This window comes from Anopheles coluzzii, chromosome 3 (genome assembly GCF_943734685.1).
Source record: "Anopheles coluzzii chromosome 3, AcolN3, whole genome shotgun sequence".
NCBI lineage: Eukaryota > Metazoa > Arthropoda > Insecta > Diptera > Culicidae > Anopheles > Anopheles coluzzii.
In genome coordinates, this window is record NC_064671.1 from 158,236 (window position 1) to 171,933 (window position 13,698).

The 13,698-nt window shown below is 40.8% G+C and overlaps 1 protein-coding gene across 15 annotated transcripts in view; it reads left to right on the forward strand.

Annotated features, from left to right (window-relative positions):
* LOC120955947 (uncharacterized) overlaps positions 1-11,447 on the forward strand; it is a 57,504-nt gene extending 46,057 nt beyond the window's left edge. For 11 of the 15 annotated variants that reach the window (XM_049608341.1, XM_040377217.2, XM_049608343.1 and 8 more), the window contains 3 exons: positions 4,733-5,233; positions 10,041-10,287; positions 10,360-11,447. In XM_049608341.1, the coding sequence (XP_049464298.1) occupies positions 4,733-5,233; positions 10,041-10,287; positions 10,360-10,646 (1,035 nt within the window). In that variant the 3' untranslated portion in view covers positions 10,647-11,447. Of the gene's footprint in view, positions 1-1,972; positions 2,042-4,521; positions 4,663-4,732; positions 5,234-10,040; positions 10,288-10,359 lie in introns of those variants that run through there. The other 4 variants (XM_049608344.1, XM_049608342.1, XM_049608351.1 and 1 more) reach the window with 3 other exon arrangements.
* The last annotated feature ends 2,251 nt before the right edge of the window (positions 11,448-13,698 follow it).

Here is a 13,698-nt window from a genome sequence, read left to right on the forward strand (position 1 = left end):
TTTTGCTGCGATGTTCTTTCAGTCTTTCCCTTGGGGCTGAAAGCCTTGTATTGGATATACTCTCCAGGCATTATGCAAGTACCATCTGTCTGTTTCAGATGGCAAATAAAATACACACGAGACAAATAGAGAAGCGTTAGTGTACGTGACTAATAGACGACACTTCAAAATATCATCGCTAAACATACACACACTCTCTCTCTCTCTCTCTCTAGAGACAACTTGTACAGGCAGATGCACGGAGAGTACGAGCAGCATCATGATAATTTAAATTTGCCCCCACATGCTCGAATGTATGTGCTGCTCGGTGCACCCTGAACCAGCACTTCAGTAGCGCCAACAGCAAACTAACAACATTCGATCGGTTGGAGACCAGAAGCAGTGCTGCAGCTGTATCTGATGCGAAAAGAAGTACTGTCAACGGTTCTCGAAACGTAAGACACAAGAGTAGAATACACACATGGCGAAAAAAATGACACTGCTCCCTCCCATGGGATGACACAAGAGTAGAATACACACATGGTGGTAAAAATGACCCCAGGGGAGGGCATGGCCGATCGAGAGAGCTTATAATCCGCGCTGTCATCGGTTTATGACGTGATGTGATTTTTGCGCCACGTCAGTATCCATAATGTGCGCAACGGACGAAAATTAAAATATCATCAAACGACATCGGTTGATGGATGGATTCATTCGGTCAAGAGCACAGAGGGAGAGCCAACGGGCGACAGCGATCCAACGAATAAAGTTTAGTCCTGTTTTTTATGTCACATACTCCAACAATTCTATTAGGCGTTTGTGCAGTTTGTCGTAAATGGTTGAACGGTAATATTCGATTTTCCCCAAGCTTCTGCAGAAGTCCCTTTCGACCCAATTAGTTGCTCGCTAAATTATTGGCTATGCGTGGAAAACTTTATCCGGAAGCAGAAAAAAAGTTCCCAAAATTGGTTGCACAATGTGTGTGAGGTGCTTTTATTTAAATGTATTGAGCTAATCAAACCATAACAGTTATACATACGCTTTCATTAAAACATGATAAAATAGGTGCAATCTATTACTAATAACATACCATGCATCGCATACCAACTTAATGTCTCTTATCAGGCCGTTCTTCACAAACCATGTTTTAAATTTAGATTCATTAAAGCACGATAAGGTTATTAGTCAATCACAAACAAATCCATGAACACTTCTTTGGATGTTGTCTGTACTAAACGGAGAAAACACGCACGAACGGGAAACGGCAATAGGAAAAAATAACCAAACTGTACACTTATGCGTCCCCAACCTTCCCTACCAGCACGTGTCGCACTGAATGCCACATTCTGTCGTTTGCGCGTAAGTAATTGAATTGCATTTCCATTTTGAACCGAAGCGTAGACAAACAGACTAGACTAGACCGATAACCCGGTTTATGCCAGTCAGAGCAGCTGACTGCACACGAACGATAGCAGCAGCTTCCGTTCACTGCAGGACGTTTGTCTGCTTCCAGTAGCATGCACACGGCGCTGACAGTAAGTGAACAAATATAAAATAGTCAGAATCAACCAACCGGTCACACCAACCCATCGAGTATCCAACCCCACAAGTGAGATCGACATCAGCGGCTTCGATTTGCGTAGGATGTGGTCTCGCTGGGAACGTGCTTTTACTTTCCTCGGCGGCCATTATCAGCCGGTAGTGACTGTTATACATTATTTGCCCGATTTTTCTCTTTTTCGTTCAAGAATTCCAGATAAGTTACTTTACCACTCCATCTTACAGGCCTCCTCTGTTCACCTCGAATGCACCGTTGACTTCCTACGAAAGGTGCAATCTTACCACACAAGTTGGACCACCGGAGAGACATTGATTTCATTAACTTATTCCACACTTTCATTCCTTCTGCTCTCACACATGCGCCTTCCGCTAGTATACTCAGCGTTTTTGTGCATAGTTACCTTGCATTAAGGATTGTTTTTTCTTTTTCCAGACACCCAGACCGATTCAGCGCTTTCATAGAAGCGACGATTTCTGGACAGCCTGCGCTAAACATTTCGTGGTCACGTTTGCAATCAATTTTTACTTACATTAGCGTATACTTACAATAGCTCATCGAACTTTATCAGAGCCTTTCAAAAGTCGTGCCGAGCGCTCATTTGTCGTATGCAAATAAATGGTAAAACCAACTCACACAAACGAACTCCAACCCTATGCCTGTCTGTTGAGACTAGAGACTTTGGAATCGAACGCACCCGGGGGTTCTGCGATATCCTTTTATAGGACCGTACTGGCGTTTACGACACAGACCAGCCTTTTAAAGGTAGCTTGGAGGAGCAAGGAATTAAATTTTCCTTGCAACTGAATGGACTCTCACTGATGGGAGTAGCTCCATTAGATCAAACTCTGCGCCGAGCACGAAATGGTTAAGCTGTAACCTCTCTCCGTTAATTAATGATAAATGAACATTTGTTTAGTTCATCATACATGTGTATGTACGGTGGCAGCACCGAGCAAAACACAGAGTTGTAATGACATTAATGCTAACTTTTAATTTGCTCCAATGTGGGACAGATAATGTATTACAAAGGTTAGGGCAATTTTAAGTATAACTTTTAATATGATTAAAACATAAATGTACACAAACTAACCTATGAAATTCGGTGTTTTGAAACATTAGATATACTCCTGTGTCGTAACGATTAAATCACTTAAATTTACTTTTCTGATTCGACAAACCTAAAATTCTACGGTTTTATTCACTAAACAAGAATTTCTCAGAAGGATCAGGAGGATCAGAACTCACCAAGCAACGAATATTTGTTGTCCTTATTAAAACGTGTTTGCGAAAGAGTATGTTGATTAGAAAACGTCCGCTATTACATCCTTTCCCATAACCACATGATCCTCCGTGAAAACAAGGGAAACTGCACACTGCCGGCCATATCGTCCACGGATGGCAGTACCCGGCATGATGGATGAAAATCGTTCGTCATGTGAAAGCAATTCCTCTGCAAAAGGACCAGGAAGTATACATAATGACACGTTGCGAAAGCAGCAAAAAGTGCCAGGACTGCACTATAGTACCCTGAACTCGCTTCAAAATTGTGTTTCATGGCACGAGAGCCAAACACACAAAAATGCAGCGCAGGAGACGGGGATGGGGTTTCAACATCATGAACTTAAATGATGATGTAAAAGCGTCACAGGAGGAACAAGATGTTTTGACCGTGTACCGTGGATGTGTACCAAGCGCTTCTTTTATTCTTCGTTAATTTTCCTTAGATTGCTTCAATGCGGTCTCCAAGAGAGGAATAATTTGCGGTTGATGACTTAAAGGTACTGCTGTGGATAGTTGACTCTACCGTGTGCGGTTGGTTGAAAGCTTCCCGTCAGCATCACTAGAATACCGAAGTACGATGGCTAGACCAGTGCGCCAGTGGATGAGTTGCTCGTTGTTTTTTCAGACATCGTTTGCAATCCCCGGGTTGATAGTAACCATATCCAACCGCACTATTTGTCCGCGAGACAAGATGGGTTGTTGGTATCCCAGTTTCAGTTGATTAATCATTTTACTTTTCATGTCGTTCACCCCTTTTCTGGTTCGCGCTGGACGATAAACAATATACGCTTCACGTAATTTCGGTATCCTTTTAACGAAGGATAATCGTCCAGTGATGTCTTTTCTGTTTGCGTGGGATAGTCTTTTTTTACTTTGTTTTACTTCGTTTATGCTCTCCGTTTCAGCGAAATGATGCAAAACAAATGTTTTCCTTACCAAAAGAAATAATACCATTTAAATAGCAGAAATCTTTGAGAATATATCAACAATCATGATAACAAAACCAAATTCTATTCTTATAATAAAAACAATAAAGGCCAACTCAAACTTAACAGAGCTGAATACAGAGTTGAGATTGTAAAACGCTAGGATCCGGTCAATCAAAAACGTTTCTTTACATAGGTGACATGTGCTGTTGAAGAGGGTTTAGTGTGCTTTATGAAGGCAGCAACGCTTGCAGGAGAAAGAAATTTATCTAATCGAAGTTGTAGTCTACCTTCCCACCTCTATAGGCTATCTTCATAACATAAACAAACTGCTGACGCTTAATACGAGGAAAAAGGGTGAAATTGAGCTCACGTAGGGGGGGTCTTTCTTATCAGCTAACCAACAGTCCAACGGTAACATTAAACGTTAACAATCATGGCTGTATATTTTCGAAAATATTTGCGCTAATGGTTGGCACACTTCGTTTTAATTATTTGCTTCGATAGATGAATCATTATTGCCAAAAAGTATTAAGAAACCTGAATTATATCAGGATAATAAACTTAGCAGAGGAGAGATTTAATGTTACTTGATGTTACCAACATACGACCTTATGCTTTATCAAATGTTTATCAAATAAATCACTGCCCAGAAGCACTCAATTCTAGCACATTTTTCGCAAACTTTCTACAAATACATACTCATATGCGTAGCACACCGCTAGAACCACGCTGTTAAAGCCTTATCTTTAGTATATCGCTAACAGCTCTTGCTAGAACTCAGCGCAAACAGTGACAGACCGTATTCACCGACGTACGTTCGTCGTAAGTTGCAGTTTGCTTTGTGAGCCGAAATGGTCGAAATGGTGCACGTATTTGCGTGAAGTGGGCAATCGGCTGTTGATGTGATTTCAAGTAAAAGAGTGTTGCCGCGAGGAGGAATAAAAATTTTAATTTTCTTGTTCTTTTTGTTTCATTGACACAGATGACACACCTCCAGCGGCACCGGTTGGAGTCAGTGAGTGACCATAGTGGCCCATCCAGCTCGTCCAGCAAATCAGATAGCTCGGACGGTTCCGTCTCGGAGATCTGCGAGGTAATGCAGGACTGGTCCCTGGACGGTAGTGACCCCCAGTCACATCCGATGCAGCTGCACCACCCCAACAACCATCAGCACCACCTTCTCCATAATCCGCATCACCATCATCATCACAACCATCATCGCCATCAGCCACACCACCGTACTTCGATTCTTTCGACTCACGACCATCTCCAACAGTCACAGGAGCAGCAGCAGCAGCATCAACAACAGCAACATATGGGCGGCATGATTTCGCCCAACTCGAGCTACACGCAGGAGGACGTGGACGAGCAGGATGACGATCTCGAGTACACCAAGCACGACCTCATCAGTCTGGACAACGGCGTCATCACCGACTACGAACGGGCCCAGGTCGAGAGCTTCTTCAGCGGACTCGGCACTGAGGTGAGTTTGAGGGCGTCGATACATCAATTAGAGTGTGGTCGAAGAGTGTATGATGATGTCAGCACCGTCGGTCGAAGTCGAGGCAATAATGGGGTCCTTTCCGTTTTAAGTTGGTAGGCTGAAATTTCAGCCTGTCAGATGTTTGCATTTTATAGCAGTTTTCGAACAGCTATCTGAGTGGGTATAACATACAGGTGGGCTTATCCCAAGATGTATGAATTTAGAAGGCTGATTTTTATCGCTTCTGCTTCTGAATGAAGATTTTAAGAGTGTTTTGTGTATTGGTCAAGCCTCCAGAAAGCTTGTTTGAACAAATGTTTTCATCCATCCTGTGAAAAAATGATATTCAAATTTGGTTATAAAAAGACCACACTTTGATTCTGGATTCCATCCCCAGATCTCTTAATGCACCTTGGGATAAATGTAAACAACACCTTGTTTTACCATTTTTCGAGCAGGCACTCGAATCTAATTCTAGCTTTGAGGCTAGAATAATCTAGACTGAAAATTGCATTCTAGTTTTGTGTGTGGTTTTTTATGGAGTGTTTACATAATTTCAGCCTCCAACTGTCAAACTCCGTACAAAAAACTGACTAATATCGTGAAGGGCCCCAATTGCAGCAAGTGTGCATATACGCAGACACAAACTCAATTGATGGTGCTGATTGCACGGATAGATCGAATTTACGTCATGAGTGCATTTGAGGAATCGATGAATTCTTTGTTTAACCTTCGTATCAATAACCAAAACTGCACCTATACTTCTATGACCTACCCGTGTAGGCCATACATTTTATACGGGAATATTATTAATCTTTTAAACATATTTTATGTTTATACCATAACAATATTTCTATAAGCAATACGACAAAGCCGCTCCCATGATAAACATAACAATACTTGTTTTATGTTATAACTTTATTGTTTTATAGTTGTATAGTTTTTTTTAATTGAACATAATTAAAACTTTGATTTTTGGATCAGTGTTAAAAAAACATGTTTTTTTAGGCATTCTGAAAATGTTGGATCAATTCGATTTTCCAAAAAAAAAAAAAAATTAATTATAAAATTAATGACCACAACATACCCGGCTAGGTGCTTATATAATTGAACGTTAATGCACACATCTTCGTATTCTTGCCAGCTCCGGCATTCTTGCATGAAGCGTGTTGCTATAAAGTTGCTTGATTTCCATCCATGCTGTAGAATGTTTATCCTCCGTGGAATGGGATGAAGTAGATGAGAGAGTTAAGTTAATTTTTTTTCTGGGACTAACAGTCCACTTGAAATACACTATGAAATATTCACACTTTCTGCAGCACCAATGACTGTCGTTCGAGCAGATTTTAAGCCCAGAATGCTGATGTGTTTACAGTACGAAAGAGCATATCACCCTTAAAGCAGTTTGTCATCTTCAGCTTTTGCACCATTGCACGTATGCCTGTGTGCTTATCGCTGTGGCCGTAAGCGTAGTCTCCAGAAGGAGCGGTGTGCGGTCAGTTGTCAACAAACAATTACCCCCTTTTGGCCTGGCCGTTGGCGAACACACACAGAGATAAACAATAGTGAGTCATTAGTGTGACGTGTTCGTCCAACACGCCACTCTCCAGAAGGTAGATCCATATGGGAAGGCGTGTTCAATTTTCTCAGCCGGCGGCAAAATTAATGTCAATTATGATTGCCACATCATGAGTCAGTGTCATTTTGTTGTTGGAAACCGGGTGAATCCGGGTCACGTGTTTCCGGAAGGCTATGGACGTGGGGCAATTTCGAACAAGAATAGAGCGTGTCTGTCAGCTACAATACAGTAACGCATCAAAATGAAATGAACTGAAAAGAAAGAAAACTCAAGCATCAAGTGTCCAAAGTTTAGTGTCACGAACTACCAACTCTTCTGATGGAAGTTTGACAAGCGAAAGAAGCAGACCGACCATTATACAAATAATCACGATCGAATGACAGCCAGTAGTTTTTTTTTGGGAGTCACATACACGTCCTGGAATTTCTAATCACATGAGAGATCACGGAAAAATTGTGTCAACGTTTTTTTCCACTAAAAAAAGGATCATCGTTATCCCCCTGACCGGGAAAAGGGGAGAAAGGTGATGAACCACGTGCACGTTACGGATACATGATCTAGGTTTCAACCTTTACGCAAAGCTCAAGGAGAAATGCTGGAGAGTCAGCAAAAAGTTCGGCCACTTTGATATTCCCACTGTTGCCACTGCTGCGATACATCGTTTGCATCAATGATTGGGTGCGGTGCTTTGCTTTTTTCGCCGGTTCCTCCGATTAGCACCAGTTTGTTACTGTTGTGTTGTATGCTCTTTAGCTGAGTTTAGTTCCCTAGGGGAGGACTTAAATGCGAAATATGTTAAATTTACTTAAATGCGAAATATGTTTATACTTTTTTATGGCGTTTACACTTGCACCCATGCTGAGAGAAGCACAAAAGAAAGAACCAAGAGAGGCGCAAAACCAGGCCAATATACCACGGTACTCGTGCTTTCTCTCTGCCATCCACCTAACCACCCTCCCCCCCCCCTCCCCACACTACCTTCACCTTCAACACATGAGGATGCCAGAAAGCACAGCAAGAAAACAACATTCGGTACAGACAGGAGGACAAATAACGGTCCTAGAGAGATTGTCAAACAGTGCCGTTCCACGCACAGAAACATACTAAAACGCCCCCCCCCCCCCCCTTTCCTTGGACGATCCCTCTGGAGAACAACAAAGAAAAGGTGATTTTACATCTTAAATCGAAAAGTTATCATCTGTTAATGATGATTTGTGACTTTAAAGCATTTTTACTGGCGGCTGACGCAGGACCAAAGTGGTGTTTTTTTAGACCTTCTCCACCAAACCTTGCCTTTCAGCGTCAATTATGATCAATAGAGTATGAAGGTGCTTGGAGAAGATGGTACGATGCATTAAGACTACAAAAAACAGTACGCGGCAAAGACAGCTCAGTAGCAGGAGTTCGGCAGATAACTGATAGCCTTAAGATTCTCGCTGATTGTGGCAAGGTACGTACGTTCACAAGCCATATATTTCTTCGCGAATCTTTCTCCTTCCACCAGAAATAATTGTCAAAAAAGATTCGCCATTTTTTTTGTTGCGTTCACACACCACGAGTCTTCGCTAGATATAATAATCGTTATTTAACAAAATAAATCGTAAACACGGGTTCTTGTTGTAAGAAATGCACAATAACAACCATTAGAACACTAGGGCTTGGGATAAAAAAGCGATAGAAAAAGTATGTTAAAACACGATATTTCCCTCGGTCTATCATAAGATTCCAAGCAACTATTTTTGTTATCGATCCAGAGATGAATAGCATGGATTGCCCGAAAAAGATTCGCCACAGGCTGCCAGAATATGCCGTGTAAGAAAGCGGCTATAGGGGAAGCTTCAAATTTGCACCACACAAAGATAATAGCGATTCGCAAAACGGGAAAATTAAAGAAGAAAAGAGACAATGATTTTACACCACCCCTTTGGGGAACCAATTAACAGCTGGATTATAGTTTTGGGGAATCACCACATACACCAGAGATAAAGAGCTTGACTGGTGCACTGTTTTCATGGTTCAAATGACGATCATTTGATTTCATTGTAAGCATCTTGATAATATCGTTTCAAAACCGATGGTTTAAAGGTGCCCAGTTGTGACCCTTTTTAGTAGGTTGATTATATCGCTTATTACAACATAAACTTTGGCACTAAACTGACTTACTAAACAAATGCTAAGATCAGACGAACTCTTAACAATGTGCTCATTTTTAATTGATCACCATAAAAGTAGACGAACGAGCTATTAATTTGATTACTGTTTTTAGTCAACGCGGTAATAAAACCGCTCGATTACGCGAAAAGTAGGGTTGGAAAGAAAACATAGCTGCGAACCAACTAACTAAAGAATCATAACAATTTCAACAAACAAAACTCGCTAAAACTTCTTGCGCCATTACCGGGGTCGGTTCCGTTTTTTGTATCGCAACAGAATATACGCTTTATTAGCATCGAAAAGCCACAAAATGTTCATACGAGCAGTAGAGCGACAGAGAAAATTTACTGTAGAGATATAACGTTCCCGGAGGCTGCGTATACTACACTGTAAAATTATCCGGAAAACGTCTAAATATGCGGCAGCCATCGCTCACTCACACACACCCACTGGAGGGGATTGTTCTTTGACCATGTGGTGGGAGGCATAAGGTACAAATAAAGTACCATATAAAAGGGCAAAATGAGCAAACTTTATCAAACACATTTTGCATAAACTTTTCGTCGGGTACCTTATGGGGAAATCGTCCTTACTTCAGCAAAGTTTAACCCCAGCAGATAGCTGTTTGTTTGCTGGATGTAAAAGAAACGCACAAGATACCACTCCATCATGCTGGAACATTTCCAATCATTTGTCGTTCAAGTTTGCAGCATATGAACGAACGAATATGAAAAAAGTAAAAAGACACGTATCAAGCAACTTGTGGAGGAATGTACTCGCAGAAGAATCTCCCGATCTTTGAAACCCTTCCTTTAGCAACAGAGAAATGAGCTCTAGTCTGTGTCCACTATTGACATATGCTGCTGCGGTGCCATTCGAAACGGATAACCCACGCCGTCGATCTACATAAATTGCCAATAAAATCCTCAACACGAACAACAGATCAATCTGCTTCATGTGTTTGGAGGATGAATAATAATTTGCAAACATTTTACCCCAACGACAATCGGCGATTGGCCTAAATATGATCCTTTTGTTCACATGTTATCCTTTGCTTCCTTTTTTTCATCACAGGTGTACGTTAGTTCATCGTTGGCCAATCTGTACGAGCGTGTCGGTAAGGAGGACTGGCGCTTGGTGTTTACTGGCATTCCTGTGCTGCTACACGACAAGGGCAGCACACGGTCACGCTGCACACCGAGGGTGTCGTTCGTTTTAGCCGAGCGTGGTACGTGCTTTGCCCTCTGGAAGGATACCATCGACAACCTGTCCGACTATAAGGTGGCAGCGGCAGCCTTCCACACGATGTGTCTATCAGCAGGTATGATATTTCGCGGCACTATTGCGCCTCTCAATCGCTTGTACTGACTGCGTACTTTTCTCGCCCATTCAGATCATCGAAAAGTGATCGGTTTCAGCTTCGACTCAAATCAGGCAGCCCGTGAAATGTGGGTGCGGGTGGAGGAGTTGACCAGCAATCCGGAAAACATTGCCCTGTCGGCGCCGGGCAGAAAACGCAAAACCCAGAAGCGCGCCAAACCGATAGTGCTGCCACCGAAATCACAAATCTCGCAACCTTGCCAGTTCAATCATGTTACCAGCGTTACGACCAGTGACACGCAGCGTTACTTCAGTCTCCAGGCATTCGTTTCCGCTCCGGTCAAGCATCGCAGTCCATAAAGCAGCTGAATGGTGAGACAGAACACAGTTTGGGAGCAAGCTGAACGATCCTTTGAGCCGTTACTCGTAATGAATGACGTAACATACGTAATGAAATTCGAAAACTGATCTAAGACACGAACAGTAAATGTGAACCCGATCAGCATCAACAGGAAGTAGGAGTTTATTTTCAAACTCACACATATTCAAGCCATTTTATTTTCCGTTCCTCAACACTTATCTTCATGCGTTTCACTTGTAGGAACGGAGTGCAATCAAGGATATAGCTTTTATCCCATATGCACAATCGTGTCTAATGAGCATAAGTAGCGCGATTGCATGACATTCAATTACATCTCAATAGTTCACATCTTTTCGAAGAAAATAAATAAAATATCGTGTGGAGAGATAGGGTATAAAACATTTCCTAATCAAAACTTAAGCAACTCTCTTCCCTCAAAAACCATTTAGGTTATTTATTCAATTATCGATGGTTTTATCTATACTAGACATTAGATTCACACCTCTTTATGTAACACATGAATGAATACACAAACACACGTATACATAGTTCAACAGCTGCAAAGCTATTGGAATAATATAGCGCCAGTGCTAAAATAGAAAAACACAACTAGACTGGAGTGCCACATTTCGTAGATGCTTAAGAACAGGTTAGATTTAAGGAATTGCATCAAGAATACGAATGGTTGCTGTATAGAAAATAGGTACAGCAACTATCATCGTATACGTCGGTGTCGGATTGAAAGATTGGTCAGTTGAATAAAAATGTATGTCTGTGATAAACGAAACTAAAACACACGAGACATCATCGTACAATGTGAGCTCTGGTCGAAACGATCAGTAGAAAATAAAGGGGGGGGGGGGGGGGGGGGGGGGAATTGGAATGAACAATGATGAGCAAATGTTAGCTGTTTTATAAGTTAGATGAAATTTCTCATTTCCCATCATCAGTTCAAACATAAAGTCTACTCAAACACACATTAAACTAGCTGGTACTTTCGCTCCTTGCCACAGCGTCGATCCCACCTGAAGGAATAATGTTAAGGCCGGGCTACATTGATCGTACTCCCAAGTGTAATTTCGATTTTCACTAGCGCATCTGGCGGCGGCTGGTGGAAGCTTTTTTTGGTCGTCGAGGGAATGGTCGTGCCGGATCTCAAATTTAAGTTGTTTTTCCATCGTTTTTTGCCATGAAAATGGATGCAATGCGTACAAGACATGTGCATCTACCTTATAAAAAACTTTTCTTGTCCAAATTAGGTTAAAATCATAGAAAAATTACATAATTTCTGAAGCGGCTCCAAATTGTTTGGCAAAATGCTTCGGTCAGCCGCCGCCAGATGCGCTAGTGAAAATCAAAATTACGCTTGCGAGTACGATCAATGTAGCCCGGCCTTTAAGTGTACAATCGGCGTTGTGTTTGATTATTTAGTTCCCATCCAAGCAGTCCTACAGAAAAGTCAAGCGTATACAGGTATTCCCCGATATACACCATACCCGATATACGCAATTTCGCTATACGCTATTTTCTTAATTTGACAGCTCTTTGAGAAAATTGTACTAATTTGTCACGTACAAAATACAAATCAAATACAAAAAAAAATCTCTTTTGGTCGAATTTTAAATACCAAAGTTTTAAAAGGTATAAAATTGTAGTCTTCAGTTAAAATCATATCAAATAACTAATTTAGTGGCCAAAAACCTCCCACTTCTAGCAAAATTATACGAAAATTAGCTATAATTTGACTGAAAACCTCAAAATTCGACATACGCTAATATTCGAGAAACGCTATTGCCTCCGCTATTCCGCATAATTTGCGTATATCGGAGAATACCTGTACTGATTACCGTCTTTAATAACAATTATGTTTTCAAAAATAATTTGTACACAAAGAAAACGCTTAGAGCAAAGATGGACTTGATATGAACTCTCTCAACATCAAAACGATTGTGGTTGCGAGGTTGATGCTTTCTATTGATAAATATATTTGATAGGATGCCGAGTAATAGTTCTCTGACTCTGCTGTAAATATTTGCAAACAACCGTATGTGTAGTTTGAAAATAAAAAACTTAAATTTTATCAAACGACTGATTGTGCATTTATTACTTAAAGGGCTGCTATCTTTTGTCAAAAACGTGAAATACAGCCACTTTCCCAAACTCGAACGAAACAAGACGAGTGGTTACTTTGGATGGTTTTAGAACTTTTTTGTGTATTGTGCACATTAATGTATCGGACACTCATGTAATAAGTTAAAAAAGCGTCTCATAATTTTGGGACACTTTTTTGACTCTTTCTTTCGAAGAAAGAGCCAAGAAAGTGTCCCAAAACTATTATAACTCCTGAGACACTATAGGATCTCTCACAGCCCTGTTCAGGTTAAATATGAACTTGAACATGAGTTATTTCTTCACTAGAGTTGCAATAGAAGTTTGTATAATGAGATTTAAAAAATCTATTTAATACAGTTCTGTGCACAAACTTCTTTTTAATATCTAACCAATTGTGTCGTGGGTTATAGCTAAAAACACTTGCAAGAAACGTCGATCGGCTTTGAAGTGAAATATTTCGTTCATTGAAATATTTCACATGATACAATGTTGCAACGAAGACTGCACAAGCGACGAAATTGTATACAAGTCACTCTTTACGATTCCTGAATAAGCCATCTTCTATTGCTATTTTCTTCTACTTCTTCTTCTTCTTCTTCTTCTTCTTCTTCTTCTTCTTCTTCTTCTTCTTCTTCTTCTTCTTCTTCTTCTTCTTCTTCTTCTTCTTCTTCTTCTTCTTTTTCTTCTTCTTCTTCTTCTTCTTCCGCTTCTTTTTCTGGTTCTAAAAACCTAAGTGGTTCTACAACTACAGGTCTTATAGACAATAATGAGACTTTTTCAATAATATGATAGTCAATCAGTTCTTGGATATGGTGAACAGAGCTCGGGTATTTAATCGCAAATAAGTAAAATTAGAGATTCATGCCAACCCGAAGGATTACCATCCAGTTACTGTTATGTCGTGCAAATGTTTGCTTTGTTAAAATATAATTTTACAGC